Genomic DNA, 14,745 nt, shown 5'->3' with positions numbered 1-14,745 from the left:
GGGCGTGCCCGAACCGCCGGCCAATGGGAGGCGCGCGGCGGCCGGGACAACGGTGCCGGCCAATGGCGGGCGGGCGGCGCGGCCAATCGCGCGCGGCGGCGGCCGGCGGGGCGGGTTTATAAGGGAGGCGGCGCCGCGGCCCGCGCTCGCCCAGCCCGTCCCGAGGCCGCCATCAGACCAGCCATGGCCGCGGTGCGCGCTCTGCTCCCGCTGCTCTGCTCCGCCCTGCTGCCGCTGCTGCTCCTGCTGCTGCCCGCCCGCGCCGCCGCCGCGCTGGAGGAGGAGGATGGCGTCCTGGTGCTGCGTGCCAACTCCTTCGAGCAGGCGCTGGCCGAGCACCGATACCTGCTCGTCGAGTTCTGTGAGCGCGGCGGGGCCGGGCCGGGCCGGGCCGGGGGAAACGGGCGGGCGGGGGGGGGCCGAGGGCGCGGCCGGGGGGCGGGAGGGCCGGGCCGGGCCGGGGAGGGGCGCTGAGGGACGGGCTCCCCTGGGCGGGTGCGGGGCCGGGCCGGGCCGGGGGGTGTGCGCGACCCCTGCCCGTCCCGTCCCGGGGCCCGGTGAGCCCATCCCGGGGGCGGAGCGGGGGGGCCCGGCCCGCGCTGACCGCCCGTCCCGCAGACGCCCCGTGGTGCGGGCACTGCAAAGCCCTGGCCCCCGAGTACGCGAAGGCGGCGGCGAAGCTGAAGGCGGAGGGCTCGGAGATCCGGCTGGCCAAGGTGGACGCCACGGAGGAGTCGGAGCTGGCGCAGCAGTTCGGCGTGCGCGGGTATCCCACCATCAAGTTCTTCAAGAATGGCGACAAAGCGGCGCCCAAGGAGTACACGGGTGAGCAGGGGCAGGCCGGGGTCAGGACACAGGTGATCCGGGCCTGGATGTGCCGCCAGGGTGCAGAGGGCAGCGACGTGGCGCTGGGTCCCGGCCCCGGGCTGTGGCCTGTGCTGCTCTGCCGGGACAAGGTCCAGTGTGACAGTGACCTGGGAACGGTGCTGGGCCGGTGGGGAAATGGCAAACCTTTAATGGACTCTCTCTGGAGAGATCCCTATGGTCAGCCAGAGTGAGGGAAGTTGCTTTTATGTAGGAAAGCAAAGTGACCTGAGCTGGATTTGTTGTGTGGCTTGACTTGGCTCAAACAGTGCAGTTCCCAGAGCTGGAAACTGGGCTGGGCTGTTGAGTGAAGAGGCAAACATGGGGTGTGAGAGAGCTGCAAGGAAGGCCAGGACAGAACTCGGCTCAGCCAGGCCACACAGTGCTGGTGACAGAGGGTAACATCCAGAACAAAGATCTCGGAAGGAAAAAGTGCTGTAACAACATAAGTATCACTGAGGTCCTGGAGAATTGCTGCATTGCTGGTCAAAGTTTAAGGTCAGGGGCAGGAGGTGAGAGGGGAGCCCCTTGTACCTTGACTTATCAATTAGGATTAGCTTAATTACACCATGAGTGAAAGGGAAAGAGTTGCGTAAATGATATCTTGAGTCTCGCTGGTCTCTTGGCTTAACTGCTGAAAGGTCTTCTCTATCAAAGCTTGAGGCTTTTGTGCTCTCGGACTCTGTTGAGGGGGAAAGTGACTCCTTGTTGTGTCCTGGTGCAGCTGGCAGAGAGGCAGATGACATTGTCAGCTGGCTGAAGAAGCGCACGGGCCCGGCCGCTGCCACCCTGGAGGATGTGGCTGCTGCAGAGACACTGGTGGACTCCAGTGAAGTGGTGGTGATTGGTTTCTTCAAGGTAGGCTTTGTGTTTCCACTGGAGATGCTCCTGTGTGTATCCAGGGCCTTCCCTGCGTCCTGGGGGAAGCCTCTGTGCCTTATGCAGTACTTGCTTCTTGCCTTACTTGATCTTCCAGTTTTTTTTGGGCTGTGCCCTGAGATGTGAATGCTGCAGGTGATGTGTCCCCTCTGAGACACCTTTCTTTACTCTCCAGGATACGGCATCAGAGGCAGCAAAGGAGTTCCTCCTGGCAGCAGAAGCTGTGGATGATATTCCTTTTGGGATTTCCTCCAGTGCTGATGTCTTCACCAAGTACCAGATTAGTAAGGATGGTGTCATCCTCTTCAAAAAGGTACTGGCTGGTGCCAAGCCTGAGCACCACACTGGGGTCTGCTGTCTCTTTCCTTTTCTTTAGTTAGTCAAACTCCAGCAGGTTCAGCCCTGGACAAACCAGCAAAGGCCCTGTGCTGTTAGTGCAGCTGTTCTTGGGCCCCAGAGCCTGGGGAGGAAGAGTAGGGCTGTGGCCCTTTGTGGGGTGGGGGAGCCTGAGGGACCCACAGTGTGCAGCTGTGTCAGTCCTGTGCTGTTTGCCCAGAGCTGCTGGGATTTGGGTGCAGGTTGTTCCTTCACTCACTTGTCTGTTCTCAGCTCTCTGCAGTGCAGCAGTGGCCACACAGTCTTGGACAGGCCCAAGAGAACAGTAGAGGAGCTCCCTGGCTGTGTGGTTGTGTCTTAGCAGAGCTGCTTTTCATTGCTCATTGCTGGCCCCAGCTGCCATCCCTCCCTGCTCTGTCCCACTGCTGTGGGCTCTGCAGTGCAGGGATTCCAGAGAAGCTCCTAAGAGGATTTGCAGTTCCAGCTGACTGGGCTGGGGCAGTGGATTATATGCAGAGGGATGCTGACTACCTGCAGAATCACAAATGTACTAATGGAGGCATGAGAATGCCCCTCACTGGGATGAACCTCCAGGTCTGGGCAGACAAGAAGAGGCTTGGTGGCTCCTCACCCAGAGGGGCTGTGAGGCAGGATGAGTTTGGGTTCAGACTTACTGTAATTTCATCAATCACAGTTCTGCCCAGCCTGACCCAACACAGGACTTTCTTTTTGTTCATCTGAAATAATTGTTTTGTTCTACTATACCTCTGATACTAGTTTCTTTGATTTTTTTTTTTTTTTTTTTTATGGTGATAGAAGTTTGTAGACTTAAATTCTGAGTCAGAGCCCCTCAGGTCAATGTGGCTGAGGGAATAATGAGCTCAAAATGATTAGCAAGATAGGGAGAATAGGGAGGAGTGTTTTGTTTTTGTCTTATTTGGTAGTTGTGTGCTATTGCATGAATAGCTTTGTGTGCCTCACTGGATATTGCTGGGCTGGGCGGAGTTCTGGGCCTGGCAGCCTTTTGTGTGTGTGGAGAACAGGAGTGACCAGGCTGGGATGGGGCAGGAGTGCTCAGCTCTGTGGAAGGAGCAGCCTAGATCTGCCCGGGGGTTCCTCCTGTTCCTGTGTAATGGCATGGCAGTGCCATGGGAGCTTTTGGACAGATCTGCTCTAACCCAAGGAGGAAAAGCACCCACAGTAATCAAACACCAGGGCAGCAGAACTTGATGGCCTCTTTTGGGCTTTGGCTCCATACCATTATTTGGGTCTGAACTGGGAGGGTTTTGCCTCATTGTTCTTCTCGCACTCAATATGAGTTGACCAGGCTCACACAGGCCCTCACACAGCTGTCCTGATGGCGCTGAGGGAATCTGCAAAACTCCTCAAAGTGTTTGCAAAGTTACTTTCTGATGCTGAGTGTTTTCCTTGGCTTTTGCACTGAGGCTGGTGTGCCTCCCCTAACAGAAGGTTGTCTGAGTCAACACTCTGCCTTCTGTCAGCAACTCCAGCATGGCCTTGCCAGGGCAGTGCTGTGCCCTTCTGCACGTCCTCCCTCTAACCTTGGTGGGCCCTCAGTAGCTGTTCCTGTTCCAGGCTCTCAGTGTTCTGGGGCTCCTGGTCAGGGATGATACAGGTGGTGGCCCTGTAGAACAGGACCTGGCCCCTCTGGGGTGATGTGCAGCACGTGCTGTTGGCCCTTACAGAGACTGGAATGAGCCCCCCAGAGCTGAGGAGGTCACTGCTTTGCTGTCAGACCTCCCCAGCACTGTCTGGCTGCAGTGTCTGCTCTGGCCATTGATTGCTGCAGAGGAGAAGCTGCCACAGGGCTGGAAGCAGCTGCTCAGGATTCTTCTGGGTGACTTGCACCAGGAGTGGTTTCACAGTGATGCAGAGTAAGGCTGAGGTCAAACCTGGCTGTTGTTGCTGCTTATCCTCTGGTGGGGGGTGATTTAAAGCTTTGCTTGCCAGGAAGATGGACACCTTGATCCAGATTTTATGTGGAGATGTGGTAACCTTGTTGAGATGAAAGTCTGCTCTGAATGAGGGCAGCTGAGATCCCCTGGGGCAGTGACCCAAGTCCCAGAAGTGTGAAGGCATTGAGAGATTGGTGTGGGATGCACAAGTGTTCTAACGAAGAATGTCTGTTCTTGCAGTTTGATGAAGGCAAGAACACCTTTGAAGGAGATTTCACAAAAGATAATCTGCTGAACTTCATCAAGTCTAATTCATTGCCTCTGGTCATAGAGTTCACTGAGCAGGTGGGTCTTTAGATACCTGACAAGGCCTTTCCCATGGCTGCTGCAAGAATATAGCAAAGGTCCAGTTCTGGATTCCATGGCCATGTTTTATTGGGGAACTGACACTGGGGGTGTGGAGGAGTGGGAAGAAGAAGGGAGGGGTGAGCTTGCTGTGCAGAGCAGTCCTGCAGTAATGGCAGCTGCTGTGGGCTGTTCAGCACAGTGGAGTTAAACTAGTCTGGATACTGATTTGCCTCTTTTCCAAAACTAAAGTTTATTTTTTTACTCCTCAGACTGCACCTAAAATATTTGGAGGAGAGATCAAGACTCATATTCTGCTTTTCCTACCAAAAAGCGTGTCTGACTATCAAGGGAAGCTGGACAACTTCAAGAGTGCAGCTGGGAACTTCAAAGGGAAGGTGAGATGAATTTCTTGGATCATGAGCTAAGAGACCACCCACCTCCTGCAGAGAAGTGTAGCACTGTCTTTATTCATGGAGCAGCTGTGGAGGAGGACTTTAAGCCAGCTCTGTCTGCTGGGGCAGGGGAGGGAAAGAACCAATTCAGCCACACTTAGTGTGAGCATGTGTGTGAAGTGTCAGTAGCCACAAGGTACTCGTGTTCACCTCTTGCCTTTCACTTTTTTCCTCCCAAGATCCTGTTCATCTTCATAGACAGTGACCACAGTGACAACCAGAGGATTTTGGAGTTCTTTGGCCTAAAGAAGGAGGAGTGCCCAGCTGTACGTCTGATCACCCTGGAAGAAGAAATGACCAAATACAAACCCGAGTCTGATGAGCTCACAGCAGACAAGATCAAAGAGTTCTGTGAGAAGTTCCTGGCAGGCAAGATCAAGGTATGTGGATAAACAGCACTGGTGGTGAATGAGGTAGCTGGGAGGGAACAGAAATGCTCCCTGTGAGGGGCTGGAGAAACATCTTCATCTTCTGTGTGGAACATCCCAGGAGCTTTGGGATTAGGAATGAAAGGCGAAGCTGGTGGAGCCTGGAGGCTGTAGGAGAGGAGCCAAGCGGGGGAACTTGGGCATGGCCAAGCAGTTGTGCTCTCCCTGTGGGGACTGCACTGTTAATCCAGTTGCTCTTTCTGCCAGCAGTCTGTGCAAGGTGTGAATCCTGTGGCACGGGGAAAAGCTGTCAGCTCCCATCTGCTGGGGGGGCTGTGTGTGGCTCACCCAGCAGTGAGGGTGCAGCAAAGCCCAGTCCTCTGGGAATGGACTGTCAGCAGCACTGCTTCCCTCCTGCAGGGCTTTGCACAACAGCACCTGCTATTCCTGCTGGGTTAGGGTGGGAAGGAGGCTCTGTGGGAGAAGTGATCAGTCATTTGGTTGCTTACAGTCTGTGTCTGAGGCACCGGTGGAGTGGTGAAACCTGGGATTTCCAGGATGTGTGATTGCATGTTCAGTCCAAGCAGCTATGCAGCAGTTTATCTAAATTTCACTTTTTATTCCAGCCCCACCTAATGAGTCAGGATCTTCCTGATGACTGGGACAAGCAGCCTGTCAAAGTTCTGGTTGGGAAGAACTTCGAAGAAGTTGCTTTTGATGAGAATAAGAATGTCTTTGTGGAGTTCTGTGAGTATCTTTCTACAGCTGATTCCAAGTAACTGGTGTGAAAGGATTGCCAAAACACTGCGTGACCAGGATTAGGGGAAAAGCCTTTTGCAGCCTGGGCCCCAAAAGCAGTGCCTGGGTGGGAAAGATGTGTGAGAACTGTCTGGCTGGGGAGGAGTGGTACCTCGTTAGACTGTTGATGCAGCTCTGTCTCTGTAATTAACAGATGCCCCATGGTGTGGTCACTGCAAGCAGCTGGCCCCAATCTGGGACAAGCTGGGAGAAACCTACAGTGACCATGAGAACATTGTCATTGCCAAGATGGACTCAACAGCTAACGAAGTGGAGGCAGTGAAAATCCACAGCTTCCCCACACTCAAGTTCTTCCCTGCAGGACCTGGCAGAAATGTAAGCAGGGGGCACAGGAATGCTCAGCTGTTTGCTCGAGTGGTTTTGGACAAGACCTTGGGGAGGGATCTGCATTCTGTTGGGATGGAACACAGCAAGTCTACAGGACACCCAAGACCCTCTGTGGGGTCTGGGCTGTAGGAAAGAGTCTGGGGGGCAGTGGGAAGTGGGAGTGGGAAAAAGAGGGAGCATAGAGGACAGTGTGCTCATCTGCAGGCTATTCTTTCCTCGCAGTGATCTCTGAAGTCTAGTGGCTGAGCTGTTTTCCTTCGTCTCATATGGGTGAAGGTGAATTTTTAAATTCCCTTTTGCTTGGCATGTTCACTGTTGCTCAGAAAGAGAATTCTCCTCTCCAGGGGTGTGGGTCTGTAGTGCCCATAACCAGCATCCTTATGTTTTCCCTGTGTAGGTAATTGACTATAATGGAGAGAGGACACTAGAAGGCTTCAAAAAATTCCTGGAGAGTGGAGGTCAGGATGGAGCAGCAGCTGATGATGTGAGTATTGTGAATTAAGTACTCTGGGCTTTGGGAGAACAGGGAAACGTGGGTCAGATCTGGTTCTGTGCCTGAATCCTCAGTCCTAAATAAGATCCTGTTTTGTCACAGGAGAGCATATTGCTGGTGAGCAAAGTGCCCACATCAGTGTGAGCTGTCCAGGTGCAGCCTGGCTGCTTTGGGCCTGCACTGGGCTCCTTTCTGGAGAGCACCCTGTGTGTGTAAAGCAGCAGTGCTGTGGTTGTGCACTGCTGGGGCTCTCAGCACTGGAACTGGGCTGTGTGATCAATGCCACGTATCTGTGTATCTGCCAGGGGGAGGAGGGTGTGTGGAGGCTACTCCAGGGGTGCCTAATCCTTAATGTCCTGAATCCGAAGCTCCTGATAGAAGTCCCTGGATGTTTTGTTAGTGTGGCAGCAGAGAGCAGTGACCAGAGGGCTGTTGCTCAGTGCTTGGTTCTAGATCTGCCTCATATGCCACAAACCAGAAGGTGTCTGTAACTTCCACAGGATCTGGAGGACATGGATATGGATGAAGAAACAGAACTTGAAGAAGGTGATGAGGATGAGCAGAAACTCCAAAAGGATGAATTGTAAAGACAAGACTGATCTACATCACCCAAAAAATCAGACACTAAATTGGCTGCTGTGATGCAGCCCAGTGAGTCAGAAACCCATTAAGATTTAAAGCAGAAGGTAAATGACTGGAAATCCAGGGATTGGCTTCTAAAGTAACGCTTTACCCTCACTTGTCTGTACACTTACCTTTTCTTTCTTTTGGCTTTTGAAAAGGGAACTGTCATTAGGGAGCCAGCCCAGCCAGCTGGGCTCTTTTTTTCTATTGTGATGTACTTTTTTGTACACAGCTTTTGTCTGGAGAATCTGTTCTTCTGGGTAGCAGGAGGTTGTGAGGTGGCACCAGGAGTTCAGTGCCCTGACAATCTGGAGCCTTGCCACTAACATCTTCCAAAACAGCTTTTTTTCTATTTTTCTTTTAAAACTAAAGCCCCTAATTTTCTGCACCTGGCAGGATCCCTGATGGTTTCAGCTGTTCTTCCCTGGGGCTGGCCTTTAATATATATATATAGGGCAGAGGGCTGATGGCTTCCTGGGGAAAGATGTATGTGAAGGTGCCTCTCTTCATGCTAGCCAGATGTTTCCTTTCCCTTCTCCTTTAAGACACTTGGAGATGACTATTCCATACTCCTGGAGAGGTGGAATACTGTGCACTGGCTGTGGCAGGCTCTGAGGGTGGAGGTGGCTGCTGGCTCACCAGCTATGTTGACATCCTTCTGATCAAAGACAAGAGTTGCAATCCCTTTCCTTGAATTATTTTGAGTGGGTTGACCCGGCAGGTGGGTGGTGGGGGAGGGCCTGACAAACAGATCAAACAGGACATTTGCAATTACTGGGGTTTGGGAATGTGACTGAGGGAGTGCCTCACAGGCCTGAGCTACATCAGGCTGGTTCTTAGCATTCTGCTACAATAACATTGGTACTGAATTTGATGGCCAAATAAAGTTGAGATTTTAATACTATTACGTCTTTGTCTTTATTAGAGTATGGACTATCTGAACCTACCCTGGAAGGGGAGATCAGAGTTGCAGGGTGATTCTCAAGGGACTCCACTGCAGTGGGGTGTGTGTTACTTTCTCCATGTAATTTGTAAAGGAAAACATCCCAGTGCTCATGTCCTGCCCAGGTTCTGTGGGCTTGTGCAGGTGCTCTGTCAGGAGCCAGCAGGCCGTGGTTTGGCTCTGGGAAGACACAGCCCCTTGGCCAGCTGGCTGGGCTGAGGGGACATTGCTCTGGAGCAGTGAATCAGCCAGGGCTGCTGTGGCTCTGCTAGTCAGGCTCACATGACCCTGTGAGCCACGCTGCTATTTCCAAACCTGCTGCTTGTTGCTGAAGGTATTTTGGTTAGAAAATATGCTATAAATGTCACAGAGAGGGCACAGTGAGGGTAGAGGACAACTGGGGCACCTTTGTGTCTCTCAGCAAGTGGAATGTGTCTTGGAGCAGTGACACAGGGGTGTTGGACAACACTTGTCTCTGTCTCCAGCTTTGTCCTGCTGTGCCCTGGGAGCTGAGCCCAAGCAGAGTCCTAATCTGGTGTTCCCAAGCTTTGGACACAGCAGCACCAGGGCTGAGGCAGAGCAGGCACCCACTCACCAAGGGATCAGGAAGGATTGTTCCTGACAGAACAGCAGCCAGGTGTGTGTGGGACCTGTACCTGCAGCTACATGGAAGAAAATCTCTGAGGCCATCTCCCTCCAGGGCTGTGCTCCCCCAGGACTGGAAGTGGGCTCGGGCCACTGCTGCACCCCAACAGACCCAGCAGTGCTGGTGGCCTGGGCTGGCTGGTGGCAGCTGCTCACTAGTAAAGTTCTACTGGAAGATGCTATCTACCATTTGAGTCCAGTCAGTCCATTTTGTACAGCCAGTTGAACTGTGACCAAGTCTGAGCTCTGCAGTGGTTCTCCTCTGTTCCTGGGCAGAGACTCTCTGTGCTCAGCTTGGAGGAGGTGCCTCTCCCAGCCCAGGGCTGCCTGTGGCAGAGCAGGAGCTCAGCAGCCATCTGCTGTAGATGCCTAATTGCTGTTCCAAGAAAGCAGGCTGGCAGTGTTCTGTCCCCAGCGCTGAGCTTGGATGCTCTGTGCCGTGTTCAGGCTCATTGAACCACAAGCAGATGCTTGGCCAAGAGATCGATGCATTTGCCAGCAGATAAACAAGTGCAGGAGTTCTCAGGTGTGTGGCTGACTGTGCTGCTGGGGTCAGGGCAAGGGTCTGCAGCAGGAGGGGCAGAGTGAAATCCCTGACTCCTAAAAGAGCACAGGGATTTTTTTTTTTCTGACACACTCACCTGGACAATCCTCATCAACATGACAGAACACAAGATGCTTAAGTGTCTGACATGCCCAAACTCTGATGGGAGGAAACAGTGGTTGCTTGAACCCTTGATGGACCTGAATGATTCCTCTGTGTCAGATGGTTCTGTTTTGGGTCATGACAGTATAGCTGGAGAGTATCAGAGACAGGAGTTGTCTGCTGGTGGTGCTGTTATTCTGCTCTTCTTCTAAGGCTGCTTGCAGTAGCCTGCCCTCAGCAGCAGCTGCTTCCCTGTCTTGAGTAAGACAAGGAACACCAGGGATGAGCAGTGCAGGGTTCTGGTTCTGCACCTGTCTCAGGATCACCAGCAGCACCTCTATCCTTGCAAAGGCACAGGGGCCATCAGACACTCAGGCTGTGCTTCCATGCTGGGCTGTGTGCTGTCACAGCTGTTCCAGGCAGCACAGCTCCTCCTGCTTCTTTCAAGTTGTCCCCTGCAGCTGCAGGAGGGTGACAGCTATGGATGTGTTTGTGACCACAGCCCTGGCACATCCACACTGCACCAGCCAGCTGGGACATGAGCAGCCGGTTCCGTGTTGCTGGTTGTGCCCGTGCCCCTTCCCCCAGAAGGGCTTTATGTCGGAAAATTGCTTCCAGGCTTCCCTGAAGGGCTACCCATGCAAGAGCAGATTTGACCCTTGGATGGGCACATCAACAGGTGGGTGGTAAGATGAGACATCAACTTCTGCCCAAAAGTGGGAGGCTGCAGGCCCGGGCGGCTCGATTACGAAGCATCATGGCAAATAGCATGAGCTGCACGTCCCCAAAATAGCCCGGGGGAGTCTTTATAATGTGGTGCTCCCAGAGAATCATCAGTCCTGGGCCGAGGGCCTGTAGGTGAGCCAGGTGCCACCTCCTGTATGTGACTCAGGGAGCGCAGAGGAGCACGGAGGCCACCACTGCCCTGCAGCCAGGGGACAGGGACCCAGCCGGGGCACGGCAGGAGCACGGCAGTGAGGGGCCAGCACAGACCTGCGGCGAGGAGAGCCCCTGACAGGCAGAAGAGGAGCCAGCAGTGCAGTGGGGGACTGTGCTGGGTGCTGGGCACCCCCATGCCGCTGTGCCTGAAGGCTCCTGCCAGCATGAGGGACGAGTGCCCCTTGTCGGTGCCGCGGTACGGCCGGTACCGGCCCCGCCTGCGCGCCTCCCGCACCGTGCGCTTCCCCAACGACGTCGTCTTCCAGGACCACATCAAGCAGGGGGACCTGGAGCAGGTGGGCAGGTTCATACGAGCCAGGAAGGTGACGCTGGACACCATCTACCCTTCTGGTGAGTGCTGCTGGCCGGCAGAGCTGGGGGAGAGCAGAGGCACAGCCTGGTGGGGCTGTGAGGGACACCGGGGCTGGGCTGTGGCCACCTCCAGCAGGACTGGAGCAGCCACGTCCCTCCCCAGCCAGGAGCAGGGCCCAGCACAGCCCAAGAGCCCCAGGGCAGGGCCCCAACATCTCCCCTCAACACCACAGTCAGAACATGCTGTGGGAAGAGGGAGCTTGGCCTCTGGGTCCCTGTAAGGCACAACCGAGCACTGACAGTGTGGTGGGACCTCGCAGAGCAGCACCAAGCACAGGCTGGTCTGTGAACTCTGGGCAGGACACTGGGGCTCCTCCTGCCTTTTCCCCAGACTGGGGAACCTGAATTTGTTCCTAGCTCTGCCTGTTTCTCACAGGCACTGCTCCCTCTTGTATGTCTGGCTCTGGGGACTCATGGGGAAGGCTTTGTGTTCAGTTTGCACAGCCTCACCAGCAACTGTTTATGGAGAGCCCAGATTTGTCCTTTTCTTGTGCTTGGCTTCAGCTTCTGCTCTCATAAGGCCATGGAGACAGAGGCTCAAATGACCCTGGGCTTCTTTCTGTCCATACTGATTCCTCATTAGTGAGGAGTTTCTGAAACTCAGGCAGAACAGGACGCCAGAGACTTTTCTCATGTCTCCGTGTGAGTCCTGTCCAGGACTCAGAGCAGCTGCTCTAAGGGGCAGCTCCTCCTCCCCCTGTCTTGCCTAGCTGGGGCAATGGGTGCTGTACATCCCAGACAGGGTATTTGTGTTGCAGAAGGGCAACAGGAATCCACAGCAGCTCCTCCGGCTTTCTCTAAGTCTTTGTTTCTTTCCCCACAGTCCTCTCCCTGAGGAGAGTTCCTGCACCCCTTTCCTGAGCTGTGCACAAGTTGTGAGTTCAGCACGGAGAGCCCTTCCCCGGGCCGGGGCTAACACCTCCTGTCCCTTCAGGCATGGCAGCCCTCCACGAAGCCGTGCTGACGGGAAACCTGGACTGTGTCAAGCTCCTGGTGAAATACGGCGCTGACATTCACCAGAGAGACGAGAACGGCTGGACGCCCCTGCACATGGCCTGCAGCGACGGCTACGCCGACATCGCCAGGTAAGGGGCTGGGAGGGCTTTGCTGCAGAAAGCCTGGGAACCGACAGCACCGGGCTGCAGCAGAGCCTGTGCGGCTCCTCCGGGGCGGCCCGTGTCCCTCCCGGCGGGGGAGGCCCGGCGCCTCAGCTCCGCGTCCCGCAGGTACCTCCTGTCCCTCGGGGCCAGCCTGGAGGCCACCACTGACGACGGGGAGAAACCCTCGGACCTCATCGACCCCGAATACGAGGACCTGGTGCAGCTGCTGGGAGCGGCGGCGCTGCGCTGAGCCGGGCCCGGCGAGACCGGGAGCCCCGGGAGCCCCGGGAGCCTCGGGAGCCTCAGGGCCGGGCCGGGCCGGGGGGCTGCGCCTGCCCGAGGGCCGCGGCTGCGCCTGGGCTGGGCCCGGGCGGCGGCGCTCGGAACTGCGGATCGGGAACCACTTTGTACTTTTGCAATAAAGCATTTCGGTTACAACGTTGGGTTACCACGGGCGGTTATCGCCTCCGGTTATCGCCTCCCGTTATCGCCGGGCCGGGGCGGGGCGGGAGCGGGGCCGGGCGGGGCCTGAGGGAGGGGCGTGGTCTCGGCCGGGAGGGGGCGTGGCCGCGCCTGCGCGCTTCGGCGCTTCCGTCTGTGGCTGGCGCAGGCGGGAGGGCCCAGGTGAGGGGCGCGCGTTGCCCGGCGACGGGCGGGGGGCGCCGCGCGGCCTAGCCCGGCCTCGCCTCGCCTCGCCTTCCTCCCGCGGCCCCGCCGAGCCCCTTCCGGCCCCGCCGAGCCCCGCCGAGCGCCGCCGCCATGGCCAGGTGAGCCCCGCCCGGCCCCGGGCCCAGCGCGGCCCCGGGCCCGGCTCAGTTTCCCCCCTCCCCGCGCTCCGCTTGCAGCTCCCCCGTGTCCCGGGTGGTGTACAACGGAAAGCGCAGCGGCGGCCCGCGCTCCCCCGGCGGCGCCGGCAGCGAGATCTTCACGCCGGCCCACGAGGAGAACGTGCGCTTCATCTACGAGGGTGAGCGGGGCGGGGGCCGCGGGGCGGGGGGCGCGGGAGGCGCGGGCGGCCCAGGCAGCGGCCCCTGTCCCTGTCCTGTCCCCGCAGCCTGGCAGTGCGTGGAGCGCGACCTGCGCAGCCAGATGGGCTCCGAGCGCGGCCTGGTTGAGGAGTACGTGGAGAAGATGCCGAACCCCAGCCTGAAAGGTGCGAGGGGCACAGGGGCACCGCGCCGGCGGGGCCGGCCCGCGGGTTGTGCGCGCCCGGCGGGGGCTGCGCCGCCTCTGCCCCCAGACTCTCTCCTGTCTCCTTTGCAGCGTTTAAACCCGTCGACCTGGGTGATCTGAAGAGGAGGAACACACAGGATGCGAAGAAGTCCTAAAGCGGATCCTCTCTGCGGATCGGCTGCTCTCCTGAGGTCCTCAAGCAGATTTAATTTGAGATTTTGTGTTGATTTCCTCCTCTGGTCTGTCCTTCTAAAAGCCCGCGGGAGAGCCAGTCAGCTTTGGGGCTGGCTCTGAAGCTGCCTAAGGTTGAGGATGCTCAGGGCCTCACCGAGACTGCCCAGAGCCAGGATTGCAAAGGATTCCAGCCCCCCGCTCATAGCTTTCTCTGGCCTCAAACTGTCCTTCCCCACTTCATGCTGAGCAACCCGATCCCTTGTTCCCCTCCTGTCGCTGCCCTCTGTGCTAGGCTGGGCAGGGCCGAGGCAGGTGTGCTGTTGGATCGGGCACACAGGGTCTCTCTTTCCCCTGTGCACCAAGGCTCCACAGCTGCCGAGGGCAGAAGGCACAGTCGAGTCTCCTCCTGTGCCTCCAGACACGGGGGAACTCCTGTCCAGCCCCACTGTGCAGCTGAGGGCTGGGCAGTCCATAGCCAGGCTCCTCCCAGTTCCCCTGTGGCAGCAAGTTTCTGCCTGGGCTGCTTGCTGCCAGAGCTTGTGGGCCACATCTGAGGCCACATTTTCTACCCACTAAGATCAGGCCTGGTCCCTGTGGTGCTGGAGGGGAAGCTGTTCCTCTCCCTACAGATGGAGAGGTGGAGTGTCAGCAGCAGCCCCAATCTCCTGAGAGGTGCTCAGAGGGACCTGGGCCATCTGCAGCCCCCCAGGAGACAGTGGCCACAGGGGAAACCGTGGGGCTGCACAGAGCGAGGCTCTGCAGCTCCTTGCCCTGGCAACGCTGCAGTTTTGTACTAACACCATTTTCCAGATACACACCCTTGGAAGAGACCTGGCCCCTCAGCTCACCCCGGGTGGCTGGAGGTGGTAGAACCACGCCAGGGGCACTTCCTTAAGCCACTCGCTCCTGGCCCTGTGTGGATGGTTCCTGTGTCCTTGCCTGAGCCAGAGAGAGTGACTGTGTCAACTTGGCCCACCTGGGCTGCCCCGTGGGGAGGGGTGGCAGCCCCCTGCCCACCTGTGCTCTGGGCAGGCAGGGATGGGGCTGCCAGGCCTGCCCAGTGCCAGTGGCTGTGGGGAGGGCTGCAGGGTCTTGGGGCTGCCAATACCTTTCCTTTGTTGAGTCCTTGAGTTGTACTGTACCCTTTCCTTTCTGTGGTATGTCACTTGAGGAGTGTTGTAAATAAACTCTGGTGTCCTTTTGGGGCTGCCTTGGTGTGGTGCTGCAGCCTGGCCCAGCTCTGGGGCGTGGGCAAGGGGCAGAGAGCAGGAGCCGTGTTTATTTTTCGCAAAGGGGCCTTGGCCTTGCGCTTGCTGGGGCTGTTGAT

General features: G+C 56.9%; 3 protein-coding genes across 3 annotated transcripts; all 3 read left to right on the top strand.

Annotated features, from left to right (window-relative positions):
• The first annotated feature begins 160 nt into the window (after window positions 1-160).
• On the top strand, window positions 161-8,330 carry P4HB (prolyl 4-hydroxylase subunit beta). The gene is made up of 11 exons (XM_083874371.1): window positions 161-361; window positions 619-825; window positions 1,589-1,722; window positions 1,919-2,056; window positions 4,236-4,340; window positions 4,613-4,738; window positions 4,975-5,175; window positions 5,790-5,910; window positions 6,116-6,297; window positions 6,707-6,793; window positions 7,303-8,330. The coding sequence occupies exons 1-11, from the start codon at window positions 184-186 to the stop codon at window positions 7,387-7,389; spliced, it is 1,566 nt and encodes a 521-aa protein (XP_083730497.1). The 5' UTR covers window positions 161-183; the 3' UTR covers window positions 7,390-8,330.
• Window positions 8,331-9,520: 1,190 nt separating this feature from the next.
• On the top strand, window positions 9,521-12,557 carry PPP1R27 (protein phosphatase 1 regulatory subunit 27). The gene is made up of 3 exons (XM_083874758.1): window positions 9,521-10,950; window positions 11,906-12,056; window positions 12,198-12,557. The coding sequence occupies exons 1-3, from the start codon at window positions 10,734-10,736 to the stop codon at window positions 12,319-12,321; spliced, it is 492 nt and encodes a 163-aa protein (XP_083730884.1). The 5' UTR covers window positions 9,521-10,733; the 3' UTR covers window positions 12,322-12,557.
• A 98-nt stretch (window positions 12,558-12,655) lies between these two features.
• MCRIP1 (MAPK regulated corepressor interacting protein 1) lies at window positions 12,656-14,621 on the top strand. Its single transcript, XM_083874737.1, has 4 exons — window positions 12,656-12,838; window positions 12,917-13,038; window positions 13,126-13,224; window positions 13,335-14,621. Exons 1-4 carry the CDS (start codon window positions 12,831-12,833, stop codon window positions 13,397-13,399), a joined length of 294 nt encoding a protein of 97 aa, XP_083730863.1. The 5' UTR covers window positions 12,656-12,830; the 3' UTR covers window positions 13,400-14,621.
• Window positions 14,622-14,745: the final 124 nt, after the last annotated feature.

The sequence above is a fragment of the Zosterops lateralis genome (genome assembly GCF_965231275.1).
Source record: "Zosterops lateralis genome assembly, chromosome: 18".
Classification (NCBI taxonomy): Eukaryota; Metazoa; Chordata; class Aves; order Passeriformes; family Zosteropidae; genus Zosterops; species Zosterops lateralis.
The sequence above is the reverse complement of the archived record's forward strand: the minus strand, read 5'-3'. Positions and strand labels throughout refer to the sequence as shown.